Raw genomic sequence first — 14369 nt, 5'->3', positions numbered from 1 at the left:
AATGGCTGAGATTGCAAGCCATTGGTTGAGACTATGGCCATGGGATTCGCATAGAAAGTACTCACCATGTCAATGAATTTGGTCCCCAAACCATGCCTCTCCATTACTTGCCACAAGTAGTTCCACTCTAGGCGGTCAAAAGCCTTTTCCGCGTCCACTGATAAAACTGCAGCCATTGTTGGAAGGTTTCTGGCTTCTATTACATGAAATAATCTGCATACATTGTCTGCAGCATGACACCTTGGTATAAAGCCTGATTGGTCGGGATGGACTAGCTTCTCAATAAAGCATTCTAAGCGGAGTGCCAAGACTTTGGAATAGAGCTTAATATCAGTCCCAATGAGGCTGATGGGTCTGTAATTTGAGGACTCCGTAAGATCTTTGCCCTTTTTGGGTATAACAGAAATTAGTGCAGTGTTGGTTGTTGGTGAAAAGTACCCATCTCTATGGCTGAGGTTAAAGCTTGGAAAATGTAGTGACAACCACGAAGAGGGTGGTGACATCTGGAGAGACAGATGACGGCCGGAGAGACAGCAACCCGGGGTGGAGAGGGTTGGCAGCCCAAACCGCTTCTTCCATAAGGAAAAACCCAAAACCAAGCTACAAAACCTACAAAAGAAAGATACCCCCAGGGGTGCCCGAGAGGGGGGGGAGGATGAGCACCCCAACAGGACGGACTCAAGGACAACGACACAGGACAATGGAATAACAACATCGACAATTCAGTGCATCTGCGACAGGATTTGCAAGAATGAGAGGCAGAATGAGATGCTTGACAGCGGCAATGACGACACAACGCACAGAAGCGACTTCTGGTAAGACGCAGGAGGAGCCAGGCCCGGAGGCAACCCACAGTGCCTGCAGCTCACCTGCCACCATAACCCAAGAGACAGCATCTCCTGAAAACCCATAGGGCCTCCAAAACCAGCAAGCTGCAGCCATAACAACTGGCTGTGCCCCTTCGGTCTGACCAAGGATCCAGTGGCCCAAATTCTCCAAGAGTGGCAACAATTTGATGATGATGTAAGCCAGGTCCTGGAAGTGACAGCCAAGGGGGACGTGGACCACCGACTGAGAACGATGACCACCTTCATAGTGAACATCGGAGCTGAGCGATTTGGAACCGAGGCACCCAAGCCTGCTCCATCAGCATATACTCTAAGCCACAGAGTAAGGAAAATCCAGTGCCTCAGGGAAGAACTCAGGCTGCTAAGGAGGCAATACAAGACAGCGGGGGAAGACGAGAGAGCCGGCCTCAACAACTCTTGACCTTACGGAGCGCAGAGGTCCACAGAAGGAGGTGGAAGGAGAGAGCCAGGAAGAGGGCAGCATTCTTGGCCAATCCATTCAAGTTGACTAAGCAGCTCCTTCGCCAAAAGAGTGCTGGCCGCCTCACCTGCTCCAAGGATGCCATAAACGACCACCTCAAAGCCACCTATAGTGACTCCAGCAGAGAACAACCGCTAGGTCCATGCGATGCGCTGACAACACCACCAGAGCCTTCGTCAGATTTCGACCTGAAGGAGCCCAGCCTAAGGGAAGTGGAGGAAGTGGTGAGGAGAGCAAGATCGAGCTCATCACCAGGCCGAAGTGGAGTGCCCTACAAGGTGTATAAGAACTGCCCAAAGCTACTACATCGGCTTTGGAGGGCCCTGAAGGTGATCTGAAGGAGAGGGAAGATCGCCCAGCCTACCCTGCATACCAAAAGAGGAGAAGTCTGAGAACATCAATCAGTTTCGGGTCATCTCCTTGCTCAGTGTGGAGAGTAAAATCTTCTTCAGCATCGTGGCCAAGAGGCTCTCCAATTTCCTGTTGAGCAATAAGTATATCAGGTGCTAAGCGAAGAAGAACCATAGCCAACAACGTGGAGGCAGCATAAAAAGCATCCAGATTGCTCTGGTTAAAGAGGGGAGAGCAGTGGGGGCAGTAGAATGCCACTTGGACACAGGCCGGGGTCTGATCAGCCTTGGTTGGGTCGCCAGGACGAGGGTGTCTGTTGCAAGACCCGAAACACCCAGTGACTCCTGGAAACAACACTGATGATGTGTCCAATGTTGTGCATCAGAAGATGTTTCTGTAAACTGAATATGTCCTAATATGTCAAAGTACTGTAGAAGAAGTTCTGATGGAATTCCATCCAACCCTGGCATTTTACCTTTTTTCACTGCTTTTAATGCTGATTTAAGTTCCTCTAACATTATAGGTTGACCCAGTTCTTCTGCCTCCTCTGGGTCAAGAAGAGGCAGATTTAGCTCTTTTAGGAACTCCTGACACTGTGTCGGATATGGATTGCAGGAGGACTCATACAACTTTGAATAAAAGGATTGGAAAGTGGTGTTGATATCTTTAGGATTTGTTGAGATACCTCAGTCTGTGATAGTAGCTCTGGACTGGCTTTGTTTTAATTTTAGAGCCAGCAATTTGCTTGGTTTGCAACCACTGAAATGATAATTTTGCCTCACTCTGTGCATTATGAATTCAGCTCTCCTTCTTAGCAAATCATTTAGCTCTGCTCGACTTGTGACTAAAAGAGTATGTGTAGATTTAGAAAAACACGTCTTTAGAGACTGCTCCAGAGATTAACGTTCTTCCAACTCTCAACTCTCAATCCTTGCTTCTCTTTTTCTCTTCAAATTGACCGCAAAGGAAGACGTGAAATCTCTAACAAATCCTTTAGTTGTTTGCCAAATGAATGCCGGGTCCGAGACAGTATTGATTGATATAAACTCAGCCAGTTTGGCTCTAAACTCTGCATAAAAAGCTGTGTTCTGGAGAAGGGAATTATTAAATTGCCACCTTCTAGATCTTTCTCCTAACATATCACAATGGAATGTGGTTATTAGCGCATTGTGATCAGACAGAACTGCTGGCTCTATTGCTATCACGTGGAACATTGCCTTAAGCTCACTAGAACACAAAATATAATCAATGCAGGAGTGGGTGAGGTGACGTGCGGAAAAGAAGGTGTAATCCTTGCTAGTAGGATTGCGCATCCTCCATACATCTGTAAGATGGTGGGATTCCACAACTGCTCTAAACATGTCTGATGTGTGTTTCTGGGTCTTTGTGTGGTTGCCCCCTGATCTATCCTGATTTAAATCTAGTACTGCATTCATGTCTCCCCCTATAATTAGTGAATATTCATTGAGAGAGAGCAATTCATTGGCGGGAGGGGGGGAGCTTACGTCATATGTAGACAGTGCATATACCAAAACAAAGGCTATTTTCCTACCCTTTATTGTGGTGCATATATAAGATATCCTGCCTGATAGATCTTTACTACTTTTATCTACGGTTCAGCCATCTTCAAAATATACACACATATATGTCTTGTGTACCCTACTGGAATTCACTGATACATTTGTAGCAAAGGGTGTGCTGTTAGATCTGAGCAAGGTGTGGTAAAAACATAAAAAATAAAATGAATCCCTTAAAGGGACACTTAACCAGACTGAAAGTACATGAAAAATACTGGCTGGTCAGTTTACAGTCTATGTTTGTTAACATTTAGCCAGACTGAAAGAACATCATGTTCTTTCTGAACAGACAGTTCAGCTTATACTCTGTTTGTTACTCCAACTAGATTGGTGTGTTTTTCACATAGCGTATTTCAGAATTTGATAGCTGGTTGAGACCTAGTTCTAGGGTTTTTGCAACACCGTTCATATTTAGCAGAAGAAGTTTATCAGACCTGTTTCAACGTACCTGTGACTTTAAACAGGAGGGGTAATTGTGGGCTGGAGTTTACGCACGCTGCGTTTGATGTGGCCACGTATCTTACAGATAAGGGAGGGGGTCTGCGTCTCAGAGGGTTAAAGCTTGGCTCCAAAACTCTAAGATTATCTCGTCCCGGGCCCAGGCAAGACTGTCAGCTGGCCTGGACCTACCCTATTTTTAACTAAATTACAAGAGGAAGTAGTCCATTCTGATAGATATTCACTTCCTGACTGAATGAGCTACCATACTTTTATTACATAAACAGAGTAAATAGTCCATTTTGATAGACATTTCCTACCTGAGAATGAGCTACCCTCTTTTTAACCACATTTATGGAGAAGGTAGATTATTTTGATTAACATTTCCTTCCTGACAGAATGAGCTACCCTCCTTGTAACACCTCTATAGAGGAGGTAGGCCATTCTGATAGAGATTTACTGCCTGACAGAATGAGCTGCCTTCCTTTTAACTACATTTATCAAGGAGGCAGACCATTCTGATAGACATTTCCTACCTGACAAAATGAGCTACTCTACATTTAACCATATATATAGAGGAAGTAGTCCATTCTGAGACTACTTTACTTTTAAACACTAGCTCTAGATGATAGATCATAAACAACTAAACAATGTTTTCTAAACAGAATACAGAACACTTCAAGTCAAAATCTATATTTCATCCATTAGGTGACAGGGTTCTGAAATGGTGGATCTAGCGGGGAAAAAAACAGGCAACGGCCAATGAGGAAACTCCTAACATTTGATGCACCAATTGTCTAACTTCATCACACTGTAACCTCAAATCAGCCAGATATTTCTTTGTCCTGGTACTCTGTGCTTACACACTCTTAGAGAGTTGCTTGTTTAACATACAGTCACTGGTTTTCACATACATGTTTACTTGTGTTTACTTGTTTCTGATAAACTGAAAGTTTTCTCTCCATATTTCTGCTAAATGGATATCTACTGCACAGGAAAGTATTTACAAATAAAGGGAAGTATTTGTTTAACTAAAATTCATATGAGGTTTGGAAATAATGCTAAAACGTTTTCATCACTTTACAATAAGTTGAATCATCAGATAGTATATTTCTGGAAAATGGTAGGCTTTTTCTGTTATACCAGCAGCTCTGCAGCGTGTTAGCTTGCATTTTTCGACTTAACCAAATACAGATGTGCTAAGTGCAGGCAAATCTCAAAGTCCGCCTCCGCTTCCGCCCCCTTCTTTGATTGGCTGGTGGAAATGGCTGAAGTAAGGGGAGGAAGAATTCTCCACCCAGCTGTAATTTATTTGTCATGCCTTCTGTCTTTGCTTTCTTTACAGAAAACCGTAAGATGGCCTCAGCACATGACAGAGCTGTACTCCAGGCAATATTCCACCCCACTACCCCCTTTGGAGACATCCTTGGTCTGAACCAAGAGGAGGAATTAACTGATGATGGTGAGCATGAGCTTCTGACTTGATGTGTCTCTACATATTATATCACAGCTTTTTACATTTCATAGCATATCAAAATTATTTACACATTCCATTCCAGGACTAAAAAAAAACATGACAATTTAATCCAAATTGAGTACTGGGTGGCATTACTGTGTTTTCCTGGCCACGGTACCTGTCATTTGAGTTTGAGTGCTTTTTCAACCTATTTATCTCCCCCTGCCAGACAGTGGCTTTGAGACAGAGTTGCTGAAGCGAGTGAAAGAGTTGGAGATGCGGGGTGTCTCGGCAGCAGAGGCTGGGGATTTGCAAGCTGCACTTCAACTGTTTAGCCAGGCAATCCAGATCCTGCCCCAACGAGCCTCAGCCTATAACAACCGGGCACAGGCCCTGCGGCTGCAGGGGAACACAGCAGGTACATGCCACAGATTCAATAATAACCCTTTCCATATACGCCGCCGTGTGTCAACATATGAGACGGTTGAGTATCAGGCCAGCATGACATCATATCCGAACTTTGTCTATCTGATGCTTTGTCAACAGTGTTACTGTAGAGGCTCTGAGTTTGTCTTGTGTTAGGTTTGTTGTGTATGCTGTCTGTCACAGGAGGGCATGGTTGTATAGAATTACATATTGAATGTACAGAATTACAGGGATTTTGCTCAAGTCATATCTGAATCTGTTCAATCTGTTCTTTACAAAATTGACAAATGTAATAAGTTATAGCCAATGCTTTTGTTATAACCCTTGTCATTTTTATTCATAAGGTTATTAACTAGGGCTGCAACCAATGATTATTGTCATTATAGATTAATCTGTTGGTTATTTTATGGATTAATCCATTAGTTGTTTGCTCTATAAAATGTCAGAAAATGGTGAAAAATGTGGATCAGTGTTTCCCAAAGCCCTAGATGACGTCCTCAAATATCCACAACTCAAAGATATTCAGTTTACTGCCACAGAGGAGTAAAGAAACTAGAAAATATTCACATTTAAGGAGCTGGAATCAGAAATGTTGTAGTTTTATGACTGAAACCAATCATCGTTTATCAAAATAGTTGCAGAATAATGTAATAGTTGTCAAGTAATTGATTACTATTTGCAGCTCTATATCAAACATCTTTGGCACATGTGAGTACAGCTGTGGTGTTTTTAAACTCACTCGCAAATGATCACTTTGTCAATCACACCATGTACTCAATACTGTAATCCTTTTACGTGCATCGTTTGATTCTAAAATTGGAGATTCTATCTAAGGGAGGTGCTTTTCAATTAGTGTGTAACCTGGTGCCAGTTGTTGTTCATGCTAACAAGATCTTCTGAACATTCTGAACAAAACACCTACACTTCTAATTAAAATAATATTCAGAACATGTGAAATGAACTGCACATTGGCTGAATCAAAGAATAGCAAAATATTACTGTAGTACTATATTCATCTGAAAATGCCATTGTTTAACACTCTGCTGTATTGCTGTATTTGGATAAATGAAAAACATCAGATTGAAAGGTTATAGTCAATTTAGTATGATAATATTAGTATGATAATTACTGTAAATACTTTTTTTGTATTTTACTGTAATTCTACAATACTTGGTGCCAAAGTAATTCAAAGAAATTTTTGCTACAACTATTACTCTCTACGTAAGATACTGTATATTTCAAAATATTGCAGAGACCAAGCTTGAGTAACCTGTAACACGTTACCAATTGGAAACTTTCTATGGAGGATATATTTATTCATAATTCAAATTGAAAGTCCAAAGAGAAAACGAAGTGAGATGAAATTAAAGTAGTAGCGTCGTAAAGTAATAATATTTTTAATTTGATCTCACTTTGTGTTCTCTTTGGACTTTCAATTTGAATTATGAATAAATATATCCTCCATAACTTTCAAGACATGTGTATGCCTCACAGTGCTCTTCTCTCCTTTCAGGAGCCATGGGGGACTTGGACCGAGCCATCTCGCTGAGCGGCGGCACTGGACGAACTGCCTGCCAAGCGCTGGTGCAAAGAGGCCTTTTACGTAGATTAGCATGCCAGGGTGATGAAGCTAGAGCAGATTTTGAGAAAGCAGCTGCTCTTGGAAGTGAATTTGCTCGACAACAGGCTATGGCTCTCAATCCGTATGCAGCCCTGTGCAACAAAATGCTATCGGAGGTGATCAACAAACTACGAAACCCTGAAGTGTCTGAGATGCTGTAGTTAATGGGGACTACTTGTTACTTACCTAACCCTAACCCTTACTACACATTTTCTGTTATGTAAAGTCTGTGGTTGATAAAAACATGTTTAGCTTTTAAGGTCCTTTTTATTCCTATGACTATGATGCTGTCAAATAAATGAGGCCAAGTGCAAGTCAGATTTATTATACAGAACACACACATACATTATTTTAAAGACCTAGAAGTCTAAATTAGAAACAAAGTTGTCATCATCAGTAAGATGCTGCTGTGCTTTATCAAATATGACACATAGGACATGTGATATTGTGCTCAGCATTCAAATACCAAACTTGTTTTAGTTTGTGTGTGTGTGTGTGTGTGTGTGTGTGTGTGTGTGTGTGTGTGTGTGTGTGTGTGTGTGTGTGTGTGTGTGTGTGTGTGTGTGTGTGTGTGTATGAGAGATATGTCACGACTCCACACAGATGAGGTACTTCAGCTCCTTCCCAGTAGATGTCAGTCTTGTCATGTTGAAAACAGTCAACAACACCAACATCTGCTGCCCTAGTTTCTTAGAAAAATTGCCTTTCACCACAAGAATGAAATAAGACTAAAACTAGTCAGCTTAGTATGCCAAACAAAGACAAATGATCTGATATCCCAGAAAATGAGAAACCTTTTTAAACACCATACAAATACAGGTGTGCATTTAGTGTCCTTAGAGGGATTATTTCAATCAACTCTTAAAAACACTGCATAAATAGCATTTTGCCCATTACAGCTTTGAGGAGACATTCCAAGAAAATAGTTAAAGTAAATCACATCAAAACCTTTAGAAATTGCAGTTTATGCCCACGTGAATTCTTCAAATGTAGTCTATAGTATATGTCTGCAGGGCTTTAGCACACAGCAGCTCTGAATTCCCATTTTGTTCCTCCTATACATAAGCTGTATATGCAGAGGATACATTTTGCGTGTGAGGGATTCTAAACGCGGCATCGCTCTTGTTGTGGTCCGCCCACTGAGCTTTGGGACTACGAGCGTTATCTTTTATACTTTACTTCTCCATGTTTGTCTCTTGACCTCTTCCAGGCAGGCTAAAGCCACTGGCTCAGTGTGCTCCTCTCTCTCGTAGAATGAGCAGGTTTTCAGGTGATCTGACATGGAAGGAGTGTTGCTGAAGCTCCACTTGTCCACAGAAGAAAACAGACTGCTGAACTCCCAAACCTGTAAAACACAGAGACAAAGCTGGAGTTGGTGTAGGAGGCTTCTGTCAAGTATCTATCAACTGTACTGCAATGGTCACAAGGATACATTTATTTTCAATAATGGAATCTAGATTGCATAGTATTTTTATCATATGTCAGGACGTAATGTTATTACTGTACCCATGCATTACAAATGTACACAAATGATGCCCTTCATTGAGGAGCAAATACCCAGCTGTTGCCTTCCAGGTCTTATCAGCATCTTGTTTCCATAAATGATCACTTCTAACTTTTTATGGTAGCACTGTGTTTACTGGCTGCGAGGCCTCATGTCATTCTACATCACTGATATCATCGGCACGCTCTTTGTCTCATGATCACTGCAGTACAGAGAGAGTAAATATAAAAATACACACGTATGCATTCATATCCTTTATTACCTTCAGCAGAGAGGTTATATTTATCACCACATATGTAGGTTTGTTTGTCAGTGGGATATCTGAAAAATGACAGTACTGAACAGATTTTTAAAAGAATTGGTGGAAAGTTAGCCAAACACCCAAAGTTAGTTAGTTAGTTTAGCATAACTATGTGCTATGTGGTAATCTACTCTATTTAGGCTTTGGTTAATCACTGTGAAAAAAACTCTTGAAAGGTTTCCACCTGCCTAAACAAATTGTCTGCCATTTTACATGTTTTTCTTTCATCCTATTTTCACCAAGTTTGAATACATAAAATATTTGTATGAGCCAACAAAAGATTTTAATTTGTTTATTATTTTCTTCTATGCCTTCCTAGTTGCCGAATTCTTGTAGTTTAGTTAATGACCTCATCTACCTTAAGTAACCCTGCACATTTGATGGCACTACAGCAAGATGATGAACTTAAATAGCCATAGCTCAGTGGTCAGGAGTCTGAATCGCTTAAAATGTCATCGTTATACAGTAACTCATAATTCCAGACAGGATTTGGATAATCTCCAAAAATCAAGGCAGTTGGGAGCGGCCTCGAGGCTCAGACCACTAGGCATCCTTGTCGCCAAGCAGACTGAGTAATGGGGTCTAAGGTATGGCTTAGTGGTCTAAGGTAAACAGAGCATCCCTGGGTTGAATCCCCCTCACTCCGTATTTTTTCCTGAATCTTTCTACTGTCAACAATCAAATAAAGAAAAATTATTTACATTATTTTTATTTACATTATTATATAATATTATAATATAAATTATTATATAAATTATGGAAGCTACCACCCAGTTAACATATATTTGATTTTAAAAAACAACGGCAGCTCTGTAGCTATACATAAACATACACACACATATATATATATATCATTGATTTTTAAAATACATTTTAAACTGTGGAACAAAATTAGCACATTGCAACCAACAAACTAAACTAAATTATAGTTTAGGTCTTGTTTCTAGACCATTGCTTGGACAACAAAATAATCTTTTCCCAAACACTTCCTCATGGTGCCTGACCCCAATAGAAGCTGTTTGATAAGGAAGCAGAAAATAGCAAATCTCCGGTGGCTGTTTTAGTAGGAACCCATTAACTGTTGCCAACACGGTTTTAATTTAGTTTGTAATATTGTTAGAAAGAACTACGGAGAGCCTGGAGAGTGTTTACAATGCAGCAGCTGTCATGCTGTACGAATGACTGACATTTTCCAATGGTGCCAGACACTAAAGGTAAACTGATACAGAAGTTTGGCCTTGAGTAAACTTTCCCTTCACTGTGCACAAGGTTGTGATCAAAATAATATATAAGATGGAATGTTAGCACTCAATCAGTCAAATGCTCTGCAGTTCCGTTACCAATTGATTCATATATATATATATATATATATATATATTAAGGATACTTGCTTTCTTTCGACATTTCCAGGAGCTTCCCCCGTGGGAATATGTCTTTTTCTCCCACTTGAGGGAGACCATCCCTCTCTCCTGCAACAATGCGACACACACTTCTCTCATCAGATGGGAGGCTTGGGACAGCTGAGATAATGTGAAACTGTCAAGGTAAGCAGCAATGTACTGAAGGATCTCCAGGGGCAGGCTGCTCAGGGGATCCAGATTATGTGCACCATTGCTCTGAGAGCTCGAGGTTTTCCCTCCTTCACAGAGCAGTGAAGGCACTTCTGGCTGGAGAACAAAGGCGCTGACATCTTGACAATATTTGATTGTAGCCTGATGACCTGCAGGGTGAAACCTTGTCTTGGTGAAAGCACAGCCGAGGTATGCTAAGGGACAGCGCTGTTGGAACCAGCCGCTGAGAGAGGCCTGTATGTCAGAGTGCACATTCCTGAAATGAGAGCGGCATTCATCACGGCGAAAGAAGTGGCCACACATGTAGCTGAAGGCTGAACTGATTCTGTTGTGTCTTCTGGTGACACATTCGGCTTCGACATGTACATGAAGCCCATGAGGTTTGTCTGCGATGACATCAGCAAGCGATGCATCTCTTTCGAACGGAGCAGAGGCAAAGTTGTACGTTTGTGTTCCTATATCTACATAAAGACCATCTCTCCCCACACTTTCTGAGATTAAATGTCCTTTCAGTTCCTTTTCCAGAGAGACCAGGAGTGTGGCGCTAACCTCGTCACACTTCGGAAGATCCTCGACTGACACACCCAAATCTGCAGTGTCGACACTGGCACTGGTCTTGACCTTTTGTGAAGGGTCCTTCAGATAACCTTGCTTTGCTCGATAGCTGGTAGGAACATTAAATGTGCGGACAGTTTTAACTTCAATGGGCTCCAGCTTCCCATAAACAAAATCCTTTTCTCTCGGGGTGCAAGCAGCAAGTTGGCCAAAGTTAATCAACATTGCCCCATTGTGCACCAAATACATGTTATATTCACCAATGTTGAATTCTTTGCTCAACCTCTCAAGGACCCCGTCTTGCCATGGCGCAAGGCCCGTTGCACCACCAATGCTTGGAGCGGCAGCAGCATTCTCTTGGCTCAGGTGTGAGTTTCTTGTCTCACCATGAAAGTTTGATGATTCTTGCTCTTCCTTTGCTTTTCCCTTTTCCTCCCTCTTATTCTGGTTTTTGACAGTTTGCTTGCATCCCTCCATCTCCTTGTTGAATATTTTCTCCCAGGAGCTGTAGTTCTGAATTCCATCCATGTCTCTGCTCTTTGCCAAAGCATCCCTCTCCTCTTGGCTCAGTTCTCTTTCCTGCATCCTTGTGCAGCCATTTTCTGTAAATTCAACACAATCTAAAGAACAGGTTGCTTCCTCTGTAGGACTGTTGACTGCAGCAGAAGCATCCTGAAGGGCAGGATCCTCCAACATTAACTCAGGAAAAATGTTCTTCATTTTGATGGATTGAAACAGCAGCTCTTGGTCCCTGAGAGCCAAAGCAACATCGAGGTTTACTTCAGTTTCAGGGCTTTGTGAAATATTTTTGTAGAAGGTCAGATCAGTTTCTGAAACAGGCCAGCGGTTCCACTCTTGAGAGCAGCAGACCACACTGGCAGGACAGACCTCCAGGTGTTTGGCCAGCCTGTGGCGCAGCATTGTAAGAGGACAGCCATAGTTGACATTGATGCAGGGGACCATCTCATTGGGACAGAGAAGCTGGTGCTCCTCTTGCTTGCACATATGGAAGGTGGCGCCACAGTTTTTACGACACTTGATGATAATACATGAGACTGAGATCTGCACCGGAACCTGACAGTGGACACTGTGACACTGCTCACAGTGCTTATGATGGCCCACAGTCATCTTTCTGCTCTTCACCTTAAGAGAGAAATAACACATAGAAGGTGACATTTCTAGGTCCATATTTTGGCGAATTAAAAGCTTTACTATCATTGCCGTCAGGTGAAAACGTTTTTTTGTTCGAGGAAATGAAAAAAGGCTAATTTAAAAAAACATTTTATCTAAAACAGAGAAGGTGGTGAGTTGTGTTTGGACATACAGAATTCAAATGCATAATTAATATGGGTTAATTTCATTTTAAATTTAAACTAAAAAATATACAGTAGAATAAATTGTCATTAACATACAAAGAGAGATTACATGTTGAGCGCAACAAAATACCTTCTCAAAACACAAATGACTGTGTTTAAGTAAATAAAGAGTGAACAACTGGAACAATAGCAGTCAAATGCCTCACCCTTTGGTCCTCTCTGCCTGTCACCTTGTGTTTGCTGGCACCCCTGAATAACCTCTATGTTTGGACTTTATAAATAGAAACAACAGAGGGGCAGGCGGGCCAGTGGGACGGGGCACCATTGTCCCTCAGCCATTAAGAGGCAAGGTCAAGTTACAGCCTCCACCTCTGCTTCATCGTGAAAGGGTGGTGATAATAGCAGGTTATCCATGTTGTCAACAGTTTAACTACCGTATGTTCAAAAACGTCAACATCTTAACGTGTGCAACAGCGTCCGTGTGCTGTCAACCTTTCATATCTCATTAGCAGTTAATGTTTCTGTTTACATATCCTATCAAAATGACAGCAACATTTGAAAACTAATAGTTGATTAAACAAAACTAAAGCACTTTTTGTAATACTTTTAAAACAAAAAGTTTCTCTGATTGCCACATTTTTGTTTAAAGGGCCGGCATGATTAATTATAGGTGATTCTTTTGACGTTTGATAAAAAAAAAATGTAAACATTGTAGTGTTGGACTATATGCTTATTTGTCCTGATCCATATCCTCCACTAGATGTCAGTCACACACTTTCAAAATGTCAAGCAACGCGTGTCCAGCTGTTGCTGTTGTCAGACAGAATTAACAACATGGAGCAACATGAGCAACAGGTATTTTTAATGATGTTTTGAAATTGTTGGTTCATTTAAATTCATATCAAGCCTGCGCAGCTGCTATGTCCTAGTTTGAACTGAAAATTGAAGCAGTTTTAGTACCCATGTGTATGTTTTTAAGTTAAATTAGTTGGAGGGATACGTGTCTTCATCAAGTGATGTTTTGACTCAACATGGAAACTGATGCATTCTTAACACCTTGTATCATACTGTATTGTAAATTGTATTCTTGTATTGTATGTTTTTAATTTTTTATTCATTTTTAACTGCTCTTTAATGTTTTATGTAAAGCACTTTGAATTGCTGAAATGTGCTATACAAATAAAGCTGCCTTGCCTTTCCATATATGGAATAAGCAGAAATAGCTGCTTCTTTTAGCAAAACTCCAGTCAGTGGTGTTATAACTTATAACTGCTCTACCACAGCACTAGTTTACACATACAGTAGCTCATTATCTGAATACTGTACAATGTATGGCACTGATTCCAAACTACAAATTGTATACAAAAAGGTGAACACCTTTATTTCTGTGTTGTTTTTCATTCATTCCATCTCTTTCATTCACTTCCAGATGTGCAACATAATGGGGCACTTATCCAGTCTAACTACCTTTATTTGATTACACTCATTTACATTAGGACTGGCTGAACTGTCGTCCTGTTCACTCACCCACATCACCCTGCAAACACCTCCTGAAACCCATTTTCTATCCCGTGTAAAATGTGCTGGATCCACACTCTGAATCTGGAAGTCTTTATGCTACTTTTTTTGGTCACCTGGCACAGATTACAATGAACAGCTTATCAGAGGCAGCTGCTTTGCTCTCTATAGGCTCTGCAATCAGCATACATTTCATCGAGAGAGAGAGAGAGAGAGAGAGAGAGAGAGAGAGAGAGAGAGAGAGAGAGAGAGAGAGAGAGAGGAAAAGAGACAGAGGCTTTGGTATAAAAATTCCTTGTTGCTATACAACAGCAGCACAGCTGATACTGAAGAGGTCTATTGTTGAGGTTAGTTTAGTAAGTAAAAATTGTAAATGTGCTTTAAAGCAGGTGTAGGAATAATAGAT

The 14369-nt window shown here is 41.2% G+C and overlaps 2 protein-coding genes across 2 annotated transcripts; one reads left to right on the top strand and one right to left on the bottom strand.

The window, feature by feature from the left end:
* The first annotated feature begins 5017 nt into the window (after positions 1-5017).
* Positions 5018-7806, top strand: ttc36 (tetratricopeptide repeat domain 36). The gene is made up of 3 exons (XM_078243258.1): positions 5018-5157; positions 5381-5569; positions 7091-7806. Exons 1-3 carry the CDS (start codon positions 5052-5054, stop codon positions 7357-7359), a joined length of 564 nt encoding a protein of 187 aa, XP_078099384.1. The 5' UTR covers positions 5018-5051; the 3' UTR covers positions 7360-7806.
* A 560-nt stretch (positions 7807-8366) lies between these two features.
* On the bottom strand, positions 8367-12257 carry LOC144512485 (F-box only protein 40). The gene is made up of 2 exons (XM_078243257.1): positions 10395-12257; positions 8367-8543 (listed from the first exon to the last, which is right to left on the bottom strand). The coding sequence occupies exons 1-2, from the start codon at positions 12255-12257 to the stop codon at positions 8367-8369; spliced, it is 2040 nt and encodes a 679-aa protein (XP_078099383.1).
* Positions 12258-14369: the final 2112 nt, after the last annotated feature.

The sequence above is a fragment of the Sander vitreus genome, chromosome 3 (genome assembly GCF_031162955.1).
Source record: "Sander vitreus isolate 19-12246 chromosome 3, sanVit1, whole genome shotgun sequence".
NCBI classification, from domain to species: domain Eukaryota; kingdom Metazoa; phylum Chordata; class Actinopteri; order Perciformes; family Percidae; genus Sander; species Sander vitreus.
This window is presented reverse-complemented; position numbering and strand designations above follow the sequence as displayed.